The sequence below is a fragment of the Vanacampus margaritifer genome, chromosome 19, assembly GCF_051991255.1.
Source record: "Vanacampus margaritifer isolate UIUO_Vmar chromosome 19, RoL_Vmar_1.0, whole genome shotgun sequence".
Taxonomy (NCBI): domain Eukaryota; kingdom Metazoa; phylum Chordata; class Actinopteri; order Syngnathiformes; family Syngnathidae; genus Vanacampus; species Vanacampus margaritifer.
This window is the reverse complement of record NC_135450.1, coordinates 7610354-7631553: the sequence shown is the minus strand read 5'-3', so window position 1 is coordinate 7631553 and position 21200 is coordinate 7610354. Positions and strand designations below refer to the sequence as shown.

The window sequence follows — 21200 nt, the reverse complement described above, 5'->3', positions numbered from 1 at the left end:
TTATTTTCTTTTTTGGGGGAGATAGATCAGTGTTTTTTTTCTGCCCAAAATAACTACCGGCCTTGGCCTAAAAAATCCGTAACAGTCTGGCCCTATTAAGTTTTGAGGCCTCAGAACTCAGCTCTTCCCCTCGCATCCATGCACAGCTCATCACGTAGGCTTTCTATGTCAGTGACAACAAGGCAGCCATCACCCAGTCTCAAAGTCACTTCTGCTGTCCCCCAGCCAGGCCACTAGTGACCAGGGGCATATCCGCACCAAAGAGAGAGCCAGCAATAGATGGCAGATGAGAGCGGTGGGTTCACAACAACAACAACAACAGCAGCGGTGGCGGCAGCGGAGCGAAACAGACGAAGATAGCGCGAAATAAGGAGGGCAGCGCTTTTGGCTAATGAAAAAGAGAGCGAATAAAAAATAGGGAGAAGCAGCCGAGCTAGAAACTGAGATGTGGAAATAGAATCTCTGGCATGCGGCGGTCGCGGCCATTCGTGCTTGGTGAGAGGTGGCGTATCGTGCAGATGGAGAGGAAAAAAAGAAACAGTGCAATTAGAGGGTGAGCCATCAGTGTCTACTTCTCCTGAGGGTGTGGAGGGGGGGGCTATTATTACACATCACTCTCAGCATACAGAGAATAGATGAGATGAATCGCCCTCTTGTGTAACTGGGACCAGTTCTAGCGAGGTTACACCAGGGCAGCACGGGCACAAGCTGTCGTTTAGTGTGTGCCACCAATGCGCATGGCAGATCGTGAATCCACTGTCGTTGATGTGAGAAGGCGTTTTTGCTGCGTTGACCCCTCCCTCTGTTTCTGTCAACTCTTGCCAAAAGAATCAACATCTGCGCTGAGTCCCCCCCCACCCCACCCCCCGCCAGGATTAAAAAAGAAAAGATGGTGGTGTCACATGACGCTCCTAATACCCCCAATGGTTCTTTTCCTCCCTGTTTAATGTGCTTTAAAGAATTAGGCCCCTTATGCAAGCACGTCGCCTTAACCTCGACTATTCTTGGAATGTGGTTAATCACCGAAGGTCTTCTGTGTTGTTCCATTTACTAGACGGGCCTTCGAGGTCCAATCCAAATTGGCAAAGATTTGATTTTGCTTGATTTCTTTCATTCAAGAAATGGAAAACATCAGTGGAGTGGAAGAAAGTATAACATAGAGAGAAAGTCACTCAGGGAGAAGAGACTTAACTCTGCTGGCTTTGTCATATAAAGCTCCAGGAAGTCTGGGATTAAAGAAATAGTCTCTCTTCCAGTTTTCAGTCCAGGACTGTGATTTGGTAAAAAAAAAAAAAAAAAAAAAAGAGCTTTCTAATCAGGAGGCAGCAGAATAAAAACGCAGGAGTCTTGCATGGGAGATCTGTCACGGAAGACCAGACAGGACAAACTATTTGTTTTCATTGATGCGGTGGTACCTGGAAGGTCTAATGCCACCATTTCAAACGGTTTATTTTAAGTTTGAATATCATGTCCCTGTCAACATACTCTAAAGTTCAACATATCTAGCACTTTTAGACCCTATCTATTGTCTTGCTGAAATGATTCAGAGTTTAGGGAACATGCGAGTGAGCGCTAGCACAATAGCTGCACCTGCTTTAATTACCGTGGCATTGCCTAACCCTTGCTACGACCGCAGTGACAAAAAAAAATAAAATAAAAAAAAATTGTCATGGAGACAGCAATGCATACAGCACAATGTGAGTATGTAGTGCATGGACACATCACCAAATGCTTGAAAGTGTCTCCTCAAGTTCAACCAGCTTAGGTGATCGAGTCATGAGTGGAGCAACTCGATTTGGAGGCAAAATCGCTAGAGGAAAGTGACTTGGTTGTGTATTGTCACACGTGATAAGTGGGCAGGCTTTCCACAGACACGCCTGTCTGTATACAAGCGATAAAAACTCCTTTAGCATTTGGAGTTTGACTGAAATGTTCCGTAAAATGTCTCAAATGTCATCTAAATTTTTATTTTGTCTGACATAGTGTCATTTTAAAATTTTGTCTATTTTAGTCCAGTTTCACTCACGCTTGTTAGTTTTTATCGTAGTTAGTCAACCTCGTCCTGTTTTCATTTAGCCCATTTATAGCCTATTATAAATCTAGCATTTTAGTCTTTATTTTAGTCCAAGTAAAACATGATTGTATTTGTCTAGTTGTAGTCAACAAAAACTGTCAATGTTTTAGTCTAGTTTTAGTCAGGACAATCATTTAACCCCTGTATCCCCCCCCCCCCCCCCCAGCAAATCATGTTGAGCATTTCGGATCTAAAACTATTTCACATAAAATTTTCTCTCATCTTTTTGATAAAAAAAACCCAACTTGACACACAATTACAGTATATCAACAAGTGGCTGGCTCCATGCTATGAGCTAGTAAATGAGCCAGTATTAGTTAGCGGTCAGATTTCCATTATTGTTGGAACCTTAACCCCTGTGTTATAACTATAATTGACTCTTTTTTTTTTTTTAACCTTTCACCATGAATCCACCTCCTGTCTGGCCCATGTTTGTGCATGTTACACTTGCTAGCTGTAGATTTGAAAGGTGGTGTGTCACATGACGGTATCACAGTGACAAATTAGCAGAGACGAGATTTTACAAAATCATACAATTTTCGTCTTGTTTTTGTTTATGAACTAAAATGTCCATAGATTTGAGTCCAGTTTTTATTAAGTGAAGTACATTTTCGTCTTGTCTTCATTAGTCGACGAAAATGCGTACTGATTTAGTCCCAGTTATTGTTTTTTAATGAGTGTTTTAGTCCTGTGAAAAATGTGCGTTGACCAAATTATTTTTGTTTAGTTTTCATTGATGAAATAAACACTACGACTGACATCAGCATACCTCATAAGGCTTTAGAAAAAGAACGTGAGGAGAGAATAATATATGCCCTGGAAGTTGGCAGTCATTTTAAACCCGAAAAACTTTAAGTAGCCCTCATGTTTGTGTTGAAGACGATGGCCACTTGTCATGTCCAGTAACGCCGTTAGGATCCGATTTAGTGGGTTGTTCCCGATTGTTTTTGTCACTTTGGCATGACCTGAACCAGACCTGGTATTGACGACATTTTGTGAATTTGATTTGGATCCTTTTTGCATCTATTTTGTATTTTAGAAAGGAACGCTGGGTAAAGATATAGACTGCTATGCTAGTCATATGCTTGCTTTGTGCGTTATGATTTATATTACATTAGCGGCTGCTTTCATTTCATACTTGTGATACTGAATTTTACATAGAAGCATGTGCTGGAGAGGAAGTTAAGTGTGCCTCCTAATCATGAGGCTTCGTTTCTGTCTAAGTCTCCCCCTGCTTATTCAAATGAGTGATTCACACAAACACACAAGCACACACACACGTTATGAGTCATCAGTCTTGCCCAGGAAGCTGGAGTTGTCGTCGAGAGCTGAATAAACTGTTTGACTTCCACTAGGATTGCCACTCAGTACTTTTGAAGAGGAACATGTCAGATGAAGTGTTGTGGATGCACACCACCTCCTGCACTTGAATGTGGCTTTTTTGACACAACATCACCGTGTTGCTCTTTCCCGTGCTGAAGTGCTTTGAGATTAGATTTTATTTCATTCCGTGACATGCCGGAAACTCCAAACACTTGGATCTCAAATCATCTTTCCTCATTGGAATGAATTGAAATGCCATTAATCCGTTCCAGCCTCCCCCAACGAGAAGAAAATTGTTTTTAATTAGGTTATATATCACCCTATTTTGTGCTTTATAAAAAACACACACGATTCTAAAGATCAAGATCGTTAGCAAGCTTCTGCAGAGCTCGCTGATGAGCTGATTATAAAAATCATATATATATATATATTTCTCCCCAATCCTGGTCTTTGAGGGCCGGAGTGATGCAGGTTTTATATATATATATATATTTAAGATGTTAAATATAAAAAAAATATATTTCAATATTTTTAATTAATTAAACTTTTTTTATTGAATAAATGAATACCTAAATATTAAAATAAATAATTTATATAAATTCCTTTAAATTTTATATTAAATTTTAATCTTTTCCTTTTCTTCCCCGGGATCAAGATCCCATTTTCCAAAAAAGAAGACACTTTCCTAAAAGGAAAATATATAAGATCTGTATTGAATATAGTCTTTTGTAATTTGATTTAATTGTGAATTTATATATATATATATTTATATATATATATATAAAGACCAGGATTGGGGAAGCGTGGTTCAAAGAGTTCTAAAACCGCAACTAGCATGTCCATGGCGTTTTCCATTATATGTTACCCTTAAGCTAGTGTGCCATTTTAAAGGCGGCATTGTTAGCTTGTTTTTAACTTGTAATTCTCTTAGTTTTTATGTTTGGTTTGACAGTAAACAAACTGGGAGCGCCATTAAACAACTTGGAAGATACTTTTTGATGGATGAATTGTTTATTATTTTACAAACTGCTGCTCATTGTGGAGTGAGTAGAGTTGAGTTCACTGCCAACATACAGCGCACAGGTTCAATTCGAAACAAGCCAAAACAAAATGAATGACAACTTGTATCTTCATAAACTCTTATGTTCGGTTCCCTTGTATCCCTCGGCACCAATTACTCGACAATTTCTCAGCTTGCTCAGACACAATATGATGGAATTTCCTAATGACTAATTAGGAAAATGGAATTATTTGTCGGGCAAATGAACATGAAATCGGAGCAGTTGAGTAACGAACAGAATTAACATGCCAAACAACAACATAATAACTCCTCATTTGTTAGTGACAGTCAGAGTAAATTAGCAGCACTATTCCCGGGTGGTGTTGTCGAGCAGCAGCAGCAGGGGAGGAGCAGCCCTTGTCACATTAAACCCTGTCTGCTGTCCTGTGGTGATCAGTGGGGACGGCGTACCACCACAGCTGTCACCGAGTCACCAGAGGAGTCTGAGGCGGCTCTCTGGGGTGCGCTTCTGGATGCTTTTACAACTCAACTGCTCAATCCTTTTCTCTCTCTCTCTCTCTCTCTCTCTCTCTCTCTCTTTCTGTCCCTTCAGGTTCCCGCAGAGGACAAGAAGAAGGACGATGACGCCGTCTCCATTGGTAAACGTTGCCGCTTTGCAATTAAAAGTGAATGATTGACACGATGTAAATATAAGAATTCCTTTCCTGATGTCAAATTTGGCAATTATTGGAAGGAAACTTTACTTTTTATGGACTGGTAGAGCCTCTCACATTCAACACCATTTGTTTTTGGATACAAATTATTATTTTTTTTTTCCCAAAGTCAGACTCTGGCCATCAGAACTCATTTATTACCTGTACAGGCAAAGTTTTACAAACCATTGTAGCATTCTTCACTCTAGGAAGTAAGAAGTAAAAGAACAACACTTTTGATAGTAAGTGACGACATTTGTCAACTCATTGCCTAGAATTCAAGAGCATCTTTTTACATTTATAATGCGGGTACAAAGTCAACCTGGAAATTTTCCGAGGTCGTATCAGAGTTGTAACAATATATTTGATGTTCAAACACAAACTACTACATTTTCACGATTACATAATTAATTAGTTACAAAATCACCAATTTAATTTCTCACGAACTTCCAATTGACTTTGTTTGAACTCTACTTGCATAAACTCACCATGAATTTTTTTTTTAAAAGATTCATTTAATGACTCTCACCTTACAATTACAGCAGTGGGCCATTGATGTCATGAGTTAAACGATTCTAAAACTTCAGGTTCTACTCCTTTTTAATCCCAGCCCAGCATTTTACACTTGCTCAAAGCTGACTAGAGGTAGAATGATATGTTGTTGTTTTTTCAGGGCCGATATTGATACCGATTCTTAGTAGTAAAAGGAGGCTGATAACTGATATTTGGAACTTAAATTAATTTTCAGTAAAAGGGGAAACAAATGGTGGTGTAAAAAAACCCAAAAAACCTCCAACTCTTTGTTTCAATGTCGTTAAAGTTTAAGCATATGTTAATTGAATAACTTTGAACGGCTGTGATTTGCAAAATGTTTTTTAATATATAAATGTTCGACAATAGACATATTTGTTTTGATATACAAAAAAAAATGTTCAGGTATTTCTTCTTCAGCATGTCTAAGTAAAAAAGTTAGATAATAACTAAATAGCTCTCTATAGTTTTCCACAGTAAATAACCTAACTTTGATTTGTATTTAATTTCAAAAGATAACAAAAAGTTCCTATGGTCAGTAGCATCTCTTACCTGAAGTTAATACAGTTTTAAATTGATCTCTTATCGGCCTTCAGTTTTTGTTTTTTTTAAAAAGGCTGATGCTTATATTTGTCGAAATGCTAAATAGTGGCGCGGCTAATCGCCCCCCCCCCCCCAGTCTATCCCCAATTGTGTGTTTGTCTTCCCAGCAGTACGCACTCATAAACTGTCCTCTCTTTAGGAGTCAAAATGGACGCCGTACTAGGTCGATTAAATCATGTCAACAGCCAACACTCCTCTCACCCTATTGTACTGTAAGCAATTCTTCCTGTCCAACAAATATGCATTTTGAATTTTTGGGTTCCACATTTTTTCCCCCCTACGACTACAATCGCCCACTTTTCACTGCGTCCATCTTCCTCTGCACGCCTCCTTTAGTTGGCCAAGACACTTGCAACGAGACTGCGCTGAAATGATGCTTAGACAGCCGGCCAGTTTTCTCTGCCCTCGTTCAGTTGCTTAGTAACACCTGCAGCTTTAGTGAACGGACAACCATTCCTCAGCATCAGAGACTCTGTTGCCCGTGTGGTGTGTGCGCGTGTGTCTCATTGGATCGGGTGTGTGTCTTGTATGCATATGTCTCTATGACTCGGACTCCAGATGCCTTGAGTTAAAGTGGGAGTTGGTGAGTGGGAGTAAGTAAGCCATTAGGTAGGAGTTGGGCCAATTCCGGTCACTGTTTTAGATAATGATTTGACGATAATTCACTTTGAGTCTCTAAAGGGGAAGGCATTTTGTTGTGACATTTAAATCACATTCAACTGAAGGGTCCTTCAGAGCTGCTCGCAGTTCGTCCATTGGTTGGAGCTCTCCAATGCTAGACTTCCTTCTTCGCCGAGCCGCTCACTTGACCAATGAAAGGCTGTTTCCAACCCAAGACGCGTTTAGGACCGCCCCCTCATTTGAATAACATTTTGTCCTGGAAGAGCGTCTACGACAATAAATAAATACATGTGAGAGCAGAGGGTTTTTATTTATTGATTGATATTTAATTATATTTATATATTTATTTAAAAAAAAAATCTCGTTTTTTTTTTTTTTTTTTTCATTTCCATTTATATATAATTTTTTTTATTTAATTTTTGAATTATATTTTTTACATCAGTTTTTATTTTCACTTTTAGTCATTTATTTATGTTTTGATTTTGGCAGTTTTGGTCAGCCATACTCTACTTAGGGCCTAAGCAGCGACTGCTGTGAGGTTTCTATTGTATCTGTAAGCCATATGTAAAGGGTTATTTGGTTTGCTTCATAAATGCTGCCAATAATAAATAATGCTATATAAATCAAAATGAATTTAATCGCTTGAATTCTGTCCATCCTTTCAGATGCGCCTAGGAGTGTAAAAAAGGAACCCATAGTCAAACCTGTACTACCAGAGGCTTGGGTGGAATTGGAGGACTTTCCTAAATGTTTTTGGTAACACACACATGCAAATCCATAAATAAACAAACATGTTAATGGCACCTTTGAAATTTTTTTTGTTTTCTCCCTAGTCGCTTGTTGGTGTTTCATAACCCCGAAACTTACCAACACCATGCCCAGAAGTCTCTTCTTAAGGTACACGCCATTTTGAGTTATGAATGGATGAATGATGATGATGATGGCTGGGATGATTGCGTACGAGTGGAGCGTAGGGGGAATGCAGTGCCTTGCTCTAGGGCACCTCTTCCTATTCAGGAAGATGAGTTTCTCCAAAAGATTTGCATTCAGCCATTTTGTATAGTGCTTGTCCCCATTTGGGTCTCAGTAAATAAGTTGGGGGGACATCCCATTAACATTCACATCTATGGACAATTTGGAATATACTTTGATTAAGACTTCATGGCAAACTGCCTTCCAAACGTTCCGATTCCTGCTGCCATGCAAGTAAACAGCACCAGTCCCTGATTGCCTACCCCTGAGCAAGGCCAAATCTTTTGGTGTCCTAAATAGACTCTCAAGGTGTTTGTCTGTGGAGTGTTTGCATATCTGCTTGGATAGGGACGATTCTGCTTGTCATTCCAAACACGTCCGCATCAACCCCTCCCCCCTCCCTTGTCGTCTCCTTTATCACCGTTGTTGCTGGCCCTCTCCTTGTGTTTTTGCTTTGTCTTGTCTATCTCGCCTGACTTGCTCCACACTCCTACCCTTCTTCAAGCCTCTCCTCCACTAAGCCAAGCCTCTATCAGTTGATCTATCATCCCCTCCTTGTGGCTTACGGTGCTTCTTTTCTCCTCTTCGTCTGCCTCCCTACTGATAAGTTCCCCGTATGTGTGTGCGTGTATCTCTCAGTGCTCATATGCGCGAGGGACTTACTACTTGTGCGTGGACAGCCTGCACCCTTCCCAGATCCTCATCAGTTTCTCTGGCCTGCTTCGCTGGGGAGAACTCGACAGTAGTAAGAAGTCACATGTGCATTTAACCCACATATAATTGTGCTTTAAAGGCCATAACCTTCATTTGTATATGCAGTGATGCCTTGAGATAAGAGTAACACGACTCCAGTTATTTGGAACTTTTGATAAGCGCTGTATGGTGACAGTAAATTAAACTTACTGTTTACTGACACTCTCAGCTGAATTTTACTGTCGAGCTAAAAACAAAGAGCATAATGCCTTGTGTATTTAAAACCACTACATATAGCTTAGAATTTTCAATTTGCTAGCTAATTAGCATCTATGCTGCGGCGCTATATCACTTGCATATAACAACACAAACTGTCAAAACACATGTAGATAGACAAAATAAGAGTACTCACAGTCAAGCATTCTTTATCCTCTGCGAAGAACCATTAACATTAGTGCCGTACTGATGAGCAGGAGGAGTTTAGACATCTGTTTGCCTCTGGGCTGTAATTGATTACAGTAATGACATTTTCATTCATTTCAATAAAAAAAGATTAGTATGAGATAATAGTCATATCTCAAAGCACCACTGTATCTGTCAATATGTGGATTTAAGTGATCACTGCATCTTTGTGTGTGTCGATTTCATTCTTTTCCGCCCCCCCTCAGCCAATAAAATTTCAGCAACTCGCTGCCCCGCCCTTCTCCAGGCCGCCCCGTTCCACTGGAAGAGCAGACAGTGTCAGCCGCCCATCGTAACCATCGAGACCAACTGCTCCAAAGCCACAGTGCTTAACCTACCCGCAGGGTAAGGACATATTCTGTGTTCTCACTCTCCACCTGGGACCACCTTGTGACCCCCCCCCCCCCCCCCAAAAAAAAAAAAACTCAAGTAATGAGGTCAAGAGCACTCTTACAACCTCAAAACTCAAGCATTTTCATACTTGTGTTTTCATCAGGGTTAACTGGAGTCAGTCAATCACAAACAAATAACCATTCATACTTGTGGACAATACAGTCTTCAATGAACCTAACATGCATGCAGAGTATCCACACAAACCACAATCCTCCTCTAAGCTTCACGCTTGCGCGTTAAAAATCACAAATTAGCTTAGCATTATGACACTAGGCTGCTAAATTTAGGTCTTTCATTTCAAATGGTGTTACTTGAATGTATGCCATTTCTTGACAGATTACGATGGAGGGCTTTTCATAGGAAAAAAAAAGAGAAAATTTTGGAGCCTTTATTCGTTCAAACATAGATGAATGGCTGCCTACTGTCAATGATGTAAGCAGTAGAAAAAGGCATTAGTCGTGTGTGTTTAAGTTAGTTTACATTTACATATAGTATAAGGCTCTCTTTTATTGGGTCCATCTGCCCATATCACACTGCGTGCTTATTTTGTCCGTTCAAACCAGCTCATTTGTATGTGCCTCACTATGTTCCAATTAGTTTGTCATTTGTCATTCAGACATGCTGTCCTGCCTTGATCATTTACGGGGGAAAACAATGCTCTCCTTTGTCACCACCCCGTCTCTTTCAATTTAGCCTTTTTCCTATCTTCTCAACCATCCGTAGTCTTTCCCTTTATCTGTCATAATCTCAATTTTGTGCGCCGTCTGCTCTATACTGCGCCTGCTGGTGCTCATCCGCCGAGTTAGTATGCGATCGCTGAATTATGTAAAGCTAATGGAGCCGTGGAAATGGAGTTCCACTTTTCCTCAGGTCTGACCAGACTGTGAACTCGGCTTAGTGCTTCGGAGAACATGTCAGGCTGCTGCTTCTTTTACTGGAACACGCTCCGTGTCACTACAAGCATGTTTCAAATCACAGTGCAACCTTCAAAGTGGAACATGGTTCGTTTTGTGAAGCTTCCAAGTTTTAATTTCCACATGATTTCCCCCCCAAGAGAAAATAATCACAATGATAAAACATTTGTTCAGCGAGAATTAAGAACAAGTTTGTAGGCAAGCTTCTCTGGTAATGGCTAATGACTAGCATGGAAATTTCTAATTTCAGCTTCATGCTGTGTACATTAGGATCCCCTTGGTAAGCTACATTTGTGAATGCAATTAGCATTGTACTCATCAGCCACAGTCTTTCGACGTGGTGCATAATGTTCTGCTTCATTAGTTAGTGTCAGTGTTTGGAAAGACAGCGAAAGCTGCCGCGGGGTTCACACAATTTTTTTTCTTTTTTTTTAACGAATCACGATTGCATGTTTCCTTTCCCACCTTTAGGCGCCATGTTTTGTCCTTCCACACATACGCAGAGCTGGGCTACCATGTGCACCTGTGCAGCAAAACACCGTTCTCCTTCGGGGAGGAGGATGCCATTATGTCGCTCTGTACCAAGGTGAATCACGCAAGCTCATTTTCTTTCCCTTCCCTCTACTTGCATCACTAAAACAACGGGCAGGACTACTCCGTCATTTTGTGCTGGGAAGTTCAGGCATTATATCAATGAACAATTTCTTTGGATATTTTGTAGTAGCAAAGAAGTTTAGGGTAAATGTATCAGGGTTAAAGTAAACATTGCAAAAATGAATAACGAATAAAAGTATGTGAAATCTACTCGCGTAACAATTTACAGTATTTATATTCCATTACATCACAAATTGAATAAGCATTATGTATATTTGTTTGCTGTCTTATCTTTATCTCTTCTTACTCAATGATTTGCCCTTGAACCATTCACAAAACTGCATGATAAAAACAACCCACAGTTAAATGAAATACACTCAGACTATGAATACTTTTGACGTCAGATTGAAATGATGTTGAATACATAACCTCAACCAATTCATTTATTTAATGTGAGGAATTTAGAGAATAAATTAAAAAAAAAAAAATTTTTTATTTTTGTCTTACCCTATTTGAGACTGTTTGCTGCTTGAAAGTGGCTCTGGATCATCACCCAGCTAAAGACACATTTAAGAAATAGATAAGATATACTCATTTGCTCCCATAAACATATAAATACGTTCTATTTTAAATATTACCATGCATCCAGAAGACGTATTTTTACGTTTTTTTTTTAATGCAATAGCATACAGAAGGCTTTGATGCAGCCTCTGACCGGAAGAGGCCGCTTAATGCATTGGTAAAAAAAACGGCCAGAAGGTGGCAGCAGAGTATAAGAGATCAACCAGGGCCATGTAGCAAAAAAGCTATTTTCCCCAGTGTTTTAAACAGATTTGTGAGTAATGATGAAACGTAGCTATATTCTAATGCTAATTGTTATAAAAGATACACAAACAAATTTACTTTTTTTCCCCTGATGAATGAAGAGACTAATCTTTTTTTTGGGTAGGTTCCATGTTTTTATAGCAATAGAACACAATATACAGTGAACCTTGCAAAATCAGCCAAATCCAGTAAAACAGCCGGTAGCGAAGCGGGTTGCTTCGGTGAAAATGGCTGGGAGTGAATGAGTTAATTTAAGCAGGGGTGCCCAAACTATGGCTTGGGGGGCCATTTGTGGCCATTGTGGCCACCATCCATTTTTAAGTGGCCCAAAGCCTATACTAAAAATAAGTGGAGTGAAGGGGGTTGCTTCAGTGAAAATGGCTGCAAGTGAATGAGTTAATTTCACACTTTTTGAGAGAGTAGGCATCCCAGAGACCCAACTGTTTGTATACAAGCTATTAAAAAGTCACATTTCCATGATATGTGTTCATTGAATGAGTTTTGTCCACAGTCTCGCTCTATGGGATTATATGTTGCACTTTGTGTGTACAGAATAAAGACTCTGTTTTTCTTTTCGTAGGAAAGTCTTCGTTTCAGTGAGAAAGCAAAGACTATCATGCGCGCTCTGTCCAAAGTGGTAGCTTCCTTTCATGACCGGCATGGCCAAAAGCCTCAAATAAGACACAACCTAGAGGAAGCTTGCAGTCCCAAACAAACCCCGCTTGAAAATTGGCACGTCCGAAAGGTGAGCATGCGTCTACTTTTTCTTTAAATTTTATACTACTGCTAATATAAATACTCTCCGGTCATATGTGAATGTGTGTGTGCTTGGGCCCTCAGGTGTTCAGCTTGGCCGTCTATCATATGCTGTGCGATGCCCTGGGCAGGGAAATGACCCCGCAGGAGCGCTTTGCTGTACTGGCCCTCACTGCTGACCCTTCACTGCTGGCTAGGGCACGCAGACCGCACTACCCTGCATGTAACATGTCATTTCTGTGTGGTTGTGTGTTCATTTTACAAAATTATGTAATCAGAACAAAACAATTGCGTTACGTCGTTGTATAATAATACAGTGTGCTGCTATATGGTGCATTTTCAATTGCGAAACAACAAAACAAGTGATGCTACAAAAGCACAATTTCCTCAATTTATGGGTCAAACATTTATCTATTCAAGTACGGATTTATTAGAGGGGAGGTCTTGACTGCCATCCATTTTGTTTATTAACAATATAATCAAATGAAAAGCATGTAAGGCCAATTTTTGTCAGTTTTTTTTTCTTTGCTTTTTAACCCTGGAGAGCCCACAGGGTCAAATTTGGCCCCTATAAATTCTGCTACTTAAATAACAAAGACCTTTTTTTTTTCTTTTTCTTTTTTTTTACAAATTTAACTTTAAAAGTCCAGAGTGCCACTTCTGACCCCTGCATGGGGCCATCTAGTCGATGAATATTGCATTTACATGAGCCAGAGTGGTTGTGACAAGATGGCTGGCAACATGCTGTTTTGTTGAGCTGGAAATCAATCCAAACAAAACCATCTTCTCAGCAAACCATCAGATGGTAAAATTGTGGGTTTTTTTGTTAATCTATTTCATATCATGTTGCAGAATGCCTAGGAGTATGTTTTATATATATTTTTTGATAAATTAGCAACTCTGAGCTAGTTCAAAAAAAGGGTTAAAATTGAAAAACCATGTATTTTGGTGTTCAGTGAATTTATAACAGTCATTTAATGTATAATTCGTAATTTTCCAAAGAAGAAAAGGGTTCTTGGGTTCGCCAGGGTTAAGACCAAAACCATCATCCAGTCATTTATTAGAGGTTAGACTTTTAATTTTACTGCTGGAATTCATTAATATTTAATGCTATATCATCACTGCCAAATGAAAAAGATGTAACTACAAATAGTGTATTTTTTGTTGTTGAGGAAAATGGTTAAAAAAAAATGCACTGTCATACAATATTTTATCATCACTGTTTAGAAAAAAATACTCAAAATCTTGTGAGTTTTATTTGATCTTTTTTCACTTCGAATTTCAGATGGAAACAAATCTGACAGCATTAATGATTAATGATTAATATAATTTATATCACAGTATTATAGTAAATATTTGTGATAATATATATTATTCAATATGATTCGGAAAATACTGTTTCAGTGTACTCAAATTTGTCCTCTTTATCCTTGCATTGCTCTTCCCTAAAAGTGCGTCAGGAGTCAAAGCTTCCAGAAACATGGATTGACAGGCAGCCAACAGAGGACGAGGTCAAGGCAGCGACTGTCCTGCAGGCTGCGTTCAAGGGACTCTTGGTGCGAGTGGTCCGCAAATGCTCCAAAGCTGGTAAATTCACACAAATTCGCAGTTACACTGATGTGTTTTAAGCTGTGCAGTTTCTCATTGGGAATGCTGAACAGGCAGCAGCACATCTGTCTTCATGAAGACAGTCCAATGCACTGTCCAAACACATAAAAGCATGCACTAGCCACCGTCTGCTTCCTCTGGTCACAGTTTGATTTAGCCTGGTGGCACGTATCGAGCCTCTGAGCAGAGGCCGAGACCGCCACTCTTTATAATACATTCTGACAGACCACGAGTCGCCACTGTGTTAATACATACGCATAAGAAGACATAGACACGCACACCACACATCCCTGCAGTCGTTCTGGCTGGGCTGAAGGATGTGGCATTATTTTCTTTTGATATTCCCATATAGTGTACCATATTACTGTCAAGGTGTGCAGGAATCAGAGGAAATGCTGAAGGTGTCACTTTTCTTGTTTATAGCCCAAGATCTTAAACTGTGTCTTTTAAAGGCACAACACATGGTAATGTCACTCGCTGGAAAAAAATGCACATCAGAGTTGGACACTAAACCACATTCAAGGATTGTATGCATGAATCAGGATCATACTATTGAGGTTCCGTTGGATTTTTCCCAGCCTATCCCAACAGAACAAATTAAAAATGTTAAGTGAATCCTTTTTTGGTTCAAGTTTAAATAGCATCATTTTTAAATAACATTTTAACATTCTTAACTGTAATTTCTTAACTTATTCGAATCCAGTTAAGTACACAGAAGTCAACCCCTAAATTTTGTTGACGATAATGTTACCCATCTCATATGGAGGCCACTTTGCCACTTGATTTCGACTGAAAATGACATCACAGATGCTTAGAGCTAAGATAACCAATCATGACTTAGCTTCAAAAAAAAACGGGTGAGCCGTGATTGGTCGTTACCTGATGCCTGAGCAACTATGATGACAAAATGGCTGTGGCCTGAGATGGATAAAAACTGGTGGATTTTGCTGCTTAAGTCATATTCCACATATCGTCGCTGCTATGTGAAAAAACACATGTCCATTTTTGTCTTTTTTTTTTTTTTTTACATTTTATATGTTTTTAGGATGAAACTGAATGCAGACATCCCAAAAAACATAAAAATATATATTTTTACATATTTACTTTCATATTACTTATGTACATTTTTGTCTTTTTTTTTAAACATTTTTCTGTTTTAGGGATGAAACTGAAAGCAGGCATCCCAAAAACGTAAACATTAAGAAAAAAATGGACAAGTGTTTTTCACATAGCAGCGACGATATGCAATATCAAACAGAATACTGTGTTTAGACACAGAACAATTGTAAAGAATTTTATTGTTGGCTGAGTCAGTCGTATTTATTTAAAAATGTTTGTCTTAAGCATCTGCTACAATTCTTATTATTATTCTATGTGCAATGCATTTTTCATAAAATAAATATTTAAGCACTGTTCATAATGTTATAATAGTAAAAAATATATATTTTTAGTTTTTTGATTAAGACTTGGGCCTACTATGCTACTGAGTCATGATGGTGGTACATACTTCAAGAGACAAGTATTTTTTTTTTAGTTAATTGGTTTTAGTTTTTAATATTTGGTGGGGAAAAAATTTGAGTGACTGAAAATGCAATCATTTTATTAACACATCATTTAATTCGATTACCTTTACATTACATTTTAATTCATCAATTTCAGTGAAAAACTTGTTGGGCCGGATTACGAAATGGAGCGGCCCATATGCAGCCCGCATGCCATGCTTTTGCTCACACCTGCTTTAGATGCTCACTGAGCAGAATTTTTGGTGTATTTTTCAGGGTGCAATGTGCTTCTTTCCATTATTATTATTTTTTTTTTTACAGTGTATTAATTAGTAAAACATGCAGCTGTAAGACTGTAGCTTAAATTGAAAATGTATTAAGAGAAGCAATCAGCCTTTTCAGCAAAACAACTCTTTCTCTGTTGACATCCATTGAACCCCCCCCCCCCCCCCCCCCACATGTTATTTTTTTCACTGCACTCGCTCTTCCCGTCCTTCTCTTGCCTCCCTCAGGTGATAAATATAGTAGGTCTTCATCTCTCAGTGGCCTGCTTTGGCCCCAATGTATCACTTTCAGAGAGGAGGCCATTTGAAAAAGGCAGACCGACCGCGTGTTAATTAGTGAGGCAAAACAATATGACACCTGTGCATGTGCAACACTCGTCGACACAATTCCAACCGCGTTACATGGAGGTACAGTAGGAATATACGCTGCTATTCCCCTCTCTCGGCGAGGCAAAATAGGCTTTCCGCTTGAAAGTAGGTCACCCCCAATAAATGTTTCATGTATTGGCAATGTGCATTGTCTTTCATCTTTAATCGTACTTTGCCTGTGTTGACGCGCTACTCATGTCATGCAGGCACCAAGGAGAGCATCCGTACGTCTGCAGTGCTTTCGGACATGTGGTCAAAGGTGGAATGTGACTTTGACAAACACGCTGCCTCCCTGCTCCGGTAAATGAAGCTTACACCTTTTTTTTTTCCCCCTCCTTCCCACCCTTTTACATCTTAAGTCACAGACTTTATGCCATCACACCAGCAGTGAGACGTTTAGAATGGCGCAGCCCTGCTCTGTCCAATATGTGCTATATATTTGATATCCTTTTGAGCTTCTCTGCTCTGCCACGCGCCCGGAATTGGCTCCCTCTCCTGGTTGCGGCGGCCAGGCGGGGAGCATTTTCCACATTGTGTTCCATCTTTTTTCCCAGCGGTACCATCTGCTGTTTATCCTTGCGTCGTTCCAACGAGCTCGCAGCGTCTGCCGTATGACCCACCGCCTGGGGAAGTATGTTTGTGCATGAGAGTTAAGGGCCTGCTTCATCCTTGGGCGGGTGGATGTGGACATTGTGCGTTTCAACTTTTAGGATTTTAGTGGAATCTCCAAGACGGAACATAATCCATTCTGTTGATTTGTTCATTTTTCCCACCCATAGGGACTAGAAATTGTATTAATGTTTTTCTGAGTCATGCTGTCTCCCATCAACTTAGACGGGCAATAATCATTCATTCATTTTGGTGGTATTTTAAGGTGGAGCTGACTCAGCTGAGGCGGGACTCGACATGGACAGGTCGCCCGTTTAACAAATATTTCCTATCACATTCACACATTTTCAATGTAGATTGTAAGGCAGACTTGCCATTTACTAGCCTACCCTCCTGTCTCAGTAATATCATATTTTAACAATAACATTGCTGGAGTCGAACGGAATTGACGCATCGACAAACTTTCACTTTTGAGTAGGGATGGGCGGTATCAGTGTCGATACTAGTCTTATTTTGAGGCTGTTTTAAGATCAGGAATTAGAAAGAAAAATAGAAAATTGCCTATTTATTTCATGCAATTTTAAGGAAAAATGCTGTATTGGGATATATATATTTTTTTAAATAAATTTTATTAATGCTAGTGGTATCAGTTTTTGGTATCGGTGACTACAAATGGTATTGAGCTACTTTTCATTTTTTGTAGCGCTATTAACATTGCATCGTCATAGGGAACAAGCTATTTTCAACACATAAATATTTTGTGCAAATAACACAGCCAAATATAGACTGACCAGTAGTAATATGACATTGACCATATTTGGAGGTGTCCACTTCACAGTGGTGATATATTAATAAGTTATGATCACTTAAATTATTACTGTAAGCTAGTGATGTTCCATATCGTGAAAGGCTCCGATACTGCATTAAAACAATGGCATCGGTATAAACAATTAACATGTTGATACCATTATTTCCTACGCTAATATAGGATGCAGCATCTTGTGTCTTGCTTGTGCGCGACATTCACTGATGTGCGACGTGTTCACTGCATGCCGAGCCAAGACATCCTATTGGCCCTTGAATGCTCTGAACCAATGGCAGGACAGCTTTTTCATGTTAGAAAAAGTAAAAAACTAGGTATCGGTATGGTATTGGCATTAGCCGATACTGAAAAACTGGAATCGGTAGTATTGGGGGCCAAAAAACGGTATCGGAACAACATTACTGTAAACCCTGCCTTAACTTTAAATGTTAAAGGTGTAATGCGTAATTTAGATACGATGTATGTGTGCCTCATACCAAGTGTAAAAGGGATTGAATTGCCAGGCCGGCTTTTTATAAATTCCATTTCCGTCCATGGTGTACCGCACCTCACTTCCAAAGTCAGTCGGGATAGGCTCCAAGCTCTTGCAGAAAATGTGTTTCCCTGCTGTACAGGTACATGTTTGAGCTCAGCGACAGGGAAACCACAATCTACCCATGTCAGCTGGATGAATGGACCAAAGTCGTCTTCACGGACTATTTCGTCAACCTCCCGGACAAAGCCAACTCCTGGATCTTGATCTTTAGGTTGGACCAATTTGTCATCTTGACAGTTCATTTTCCATCTCTGAGTCTACATCTTTTGAATGTAATTGCTTATTTTCTCCATTTTGTATGCATGTGAAGAGAGGTGTTCTTTTTCACAAAGGAGACGCTGCTGTTGCCAAATGTCTACAGTCCTGTCCCATATTCTCGGCTGCACGTCATTAATAACGACACGGGAGAAGAGCTGAGCAAGCTCATCACAAGAGTCCCGCCCCTTGTTTATCAACCCAATGAGGTTTGCTCATCACTACCTACTGTATATCTCGAACAGAGGGCTCTCAGTTTACGGCGGTACTGACATATATATGATGACATGCAATGAAGTACTGTCATTTGTGCATTGACATCAGATTATGTCATGACAGTTTTTCATTTCGTTGTTTTAGATTTATGGGGTGCACCGTAAAAGTGTTTAGCGGACTATAAGACTTTTCCCCTTTTTTTTTTAACTCAGCTTTGATACCTGCAACTGAATTTCATAACATTTACCTTGTCAATCCACACATTTTGGTATTATTTATTTATGTATCTATTTATTGATTATTATTATTATTATTATTATTATTATTAAAAGTGAGGATTTGCACTACTGCTGATAAATAAAGAACGGAAAAAGGTAGAATCAAACTTTTTTTTTTCCTGGTGAAAGAGGAAAGTGTAGTCTTTCATTTGGTGTATGTATTTGATGTCTAAATAATTGAGGAATACAAGATTCTGTAGGTTTAAAAAAAAAAAAAAAGTGAAAATGCTGTAAACTGGCTGGCAGTCAAGGGGGTTGTCTTTTCTGAAAATACCTGGCATTTGAAGGGGTTAAAGGTTATAGTGCATTTTTGGTTCATCCTGAAATTTCAGCCAAATATCCTTAACATTTTATTTTCAGGAATAATAATGTCACCTTTACTACGGCACTAACGTAGGTTCATACCATTCATTCTGACTTCCAAATTGGAGTGATGTCGCAGTCATGGGAACTGAACGCTAAAATAAATTCTCCTTTTCCTCGAATCACAAATAAAACGTACAAATCTTTTCTGACTGTTTCTCCTACTGCAGCTGGGTTACACGTTTGTGGCCGAGGTTCTCACGCCTGAAGCTCCACCCGCTAACGCCAAGTGGACGTTGCGCTTGATTGCCACCCGAGAGCCTCTCCCCAAATTGTCTCACGAGCCTCCGCTCAACACGTTTGCCGTGCAGGAATTCCAGGATTATTACATTCCCAACAGTAACAATATTATATGTGGGTAAGACCAAGAAACACCGACAGTTTTCCTCCTTGCAAGTCATGCATTGTGATAAATTTGACTGCTATCCTCTTTACTAGACGATTGACATTAAACAGAAACGAGGTGTGACCAATGTGTTACTCCTTATACATAAATGGCAATTGTGAATTATTTTTTATCAGTTTTTTTTCCCCCCCCTGCAGCTATACCGTGAAGGTGACCGTGCCTCTCCTCGGCACTGTTCAGTTTCAGGCATCCAGCCGTTATGTCAAGATACGTCTATCAATCCTGGAACAAGAGACGGTAGTGGCCAGCGCCATCGGCCAAGGCCACGTCGTCATTCCCGTCGCCAACTTCCTGCCCAATGAAGAGAAGGAGGAAGAAGAGGAGGAGGAGGAAGAGGAGGAGCCATTAGGTTTGGAACAGGTTTTTTGGGGGGTTTGGGACTATTTGGGACTCCAAGTGTGTTTTAATTTTTTGGTTTTTGTTCATCTATGATTACTGAACTCGAGTTTTAGTCAGAATGATTATTACATTATCCATCCATCCATTTTCTTAACCGCTTATTCCTCACAAGGGTCGCGAGGGTGCAGGATCCTATCCCAGCTGGCTTCGGGCAGTAGGCGGGGTACACTCTGAACTGGTTATTACATTATTCAAATGTTATTTAAAACTAGAGGTGTCAGGCGATTACAATTTTTAATCGTAAATTAATCTCATGACTTCATTAGTTAACTCACGATTAAATGCAAATTTTGTATCTCTTCTTAATGTATAAAATAAAATGTACAATAAAAGCCACGCTACTGACAAATGTCTTAACAAGGGGTGTCAGGCAATTAAAATATTTAATCGTAATTAATCTCATGACTTCATTAGTTAACTCACGATTAAACGCAAATTTGGTATCTCTTCTTAATGTATAAAATAAAATAAAATGTACAATAAAAGCCACGCCACTGACAAATGTCTTGACTAGGGGTGTCAGGTAATTAAAATATTTAATCTTAATTAATCTCATGACTTCGATAGTTAACTCACGATTAATCGCATTTCATACTCTTGTTAACATTAAAGTGGGGGGAAAATATGTGAAATAGAAATATGGCTGCATCTTTTAGTCATCGATACAGTAATTTCATAATAATTAATAAAATTGAGCTAAAATAAAAAAGATGCACTGTAGAGTGTGATATTAATTTGTGTTGAGGTAAATTTTTCTGCCACTAGATGGCATAATTGCATTTGCAAGACGTTGGTGACAGCTCAGTGCATTTTTCTTTTCATGCTAATCTTTAATATTAAGTAACTTGTGAAATTCTGCACTTTAAAATGGTAAAATACAACTTGACCCCAGTTTCCATAAATATATGCATTATTATTAAATGTATTACTGCAAATTTTTTACGTGGATGTGTCTGCTGCGTTGCGACTTCAATTTCCCCAGTACAGGCTACTCAAAATGAACGCACTCATTTTGATCTCCCCCTATTTAAAAAAATTCTGAGACAGTAACTTGTAACTCAAACAGCATCCTGGATAGG

The 21200-nt window shown here is 39.3% G+C and overlaps 1 protein-coding gene across 5 annotated transcripts in view; it reads left to right on the top strand.

Moving 5' to 3' along the window:
• Positions 1–21200, top strand: part of adgb (androglobin) — a 45250-nt gene that overhangs the window by 14241 nt on the left and 9809 nt on the right. For all 5 annotated transcript variants that reach the window (XM_077551912.1, XM_077551909.1, XM_077551910.1 and 2 more), the window contains 14 exons: positions 5011–5056; positions 7531–7621; positions 7699–7762; positions 8477–8582; positions 9199–9337; positions 10771–10885; positions 12299–12463; positions 12559–12697; positions 13927–14061; positions 16444–16537; positions 18284–18415; positions 18515–18668; positions 19487–19674; positions 19860–20071. In XM_077551912.1, the coding sequence (XP_077408038.1) occupies positions 5011–5056; positions 7531–7621; positions 7699–7762; positions 8477–8582; positions 9199–9337; positions 10771–10885; positions 12299–12463; positions 12559–12697; positions 13927–14061; positions 16444–16537; positions 18284–18415; positions 18515–18668; positions 19487–19674; positions 19860–20071 (1780 nt within the window). The remainder of the gene's footprint in view (positions 1–5010; positions 5057–7530; positions 7622–7698; positions 7763–8476; positions 8583–9198; positions 9338–10770; positions 10886–12298; positions 12464–12558; positions 12698–13926; positions 14062–16443; positions 16538–18283; positions 18416–18514; positions 18669–19486; positions 19675–19859; positions 20072–21200) is intronic.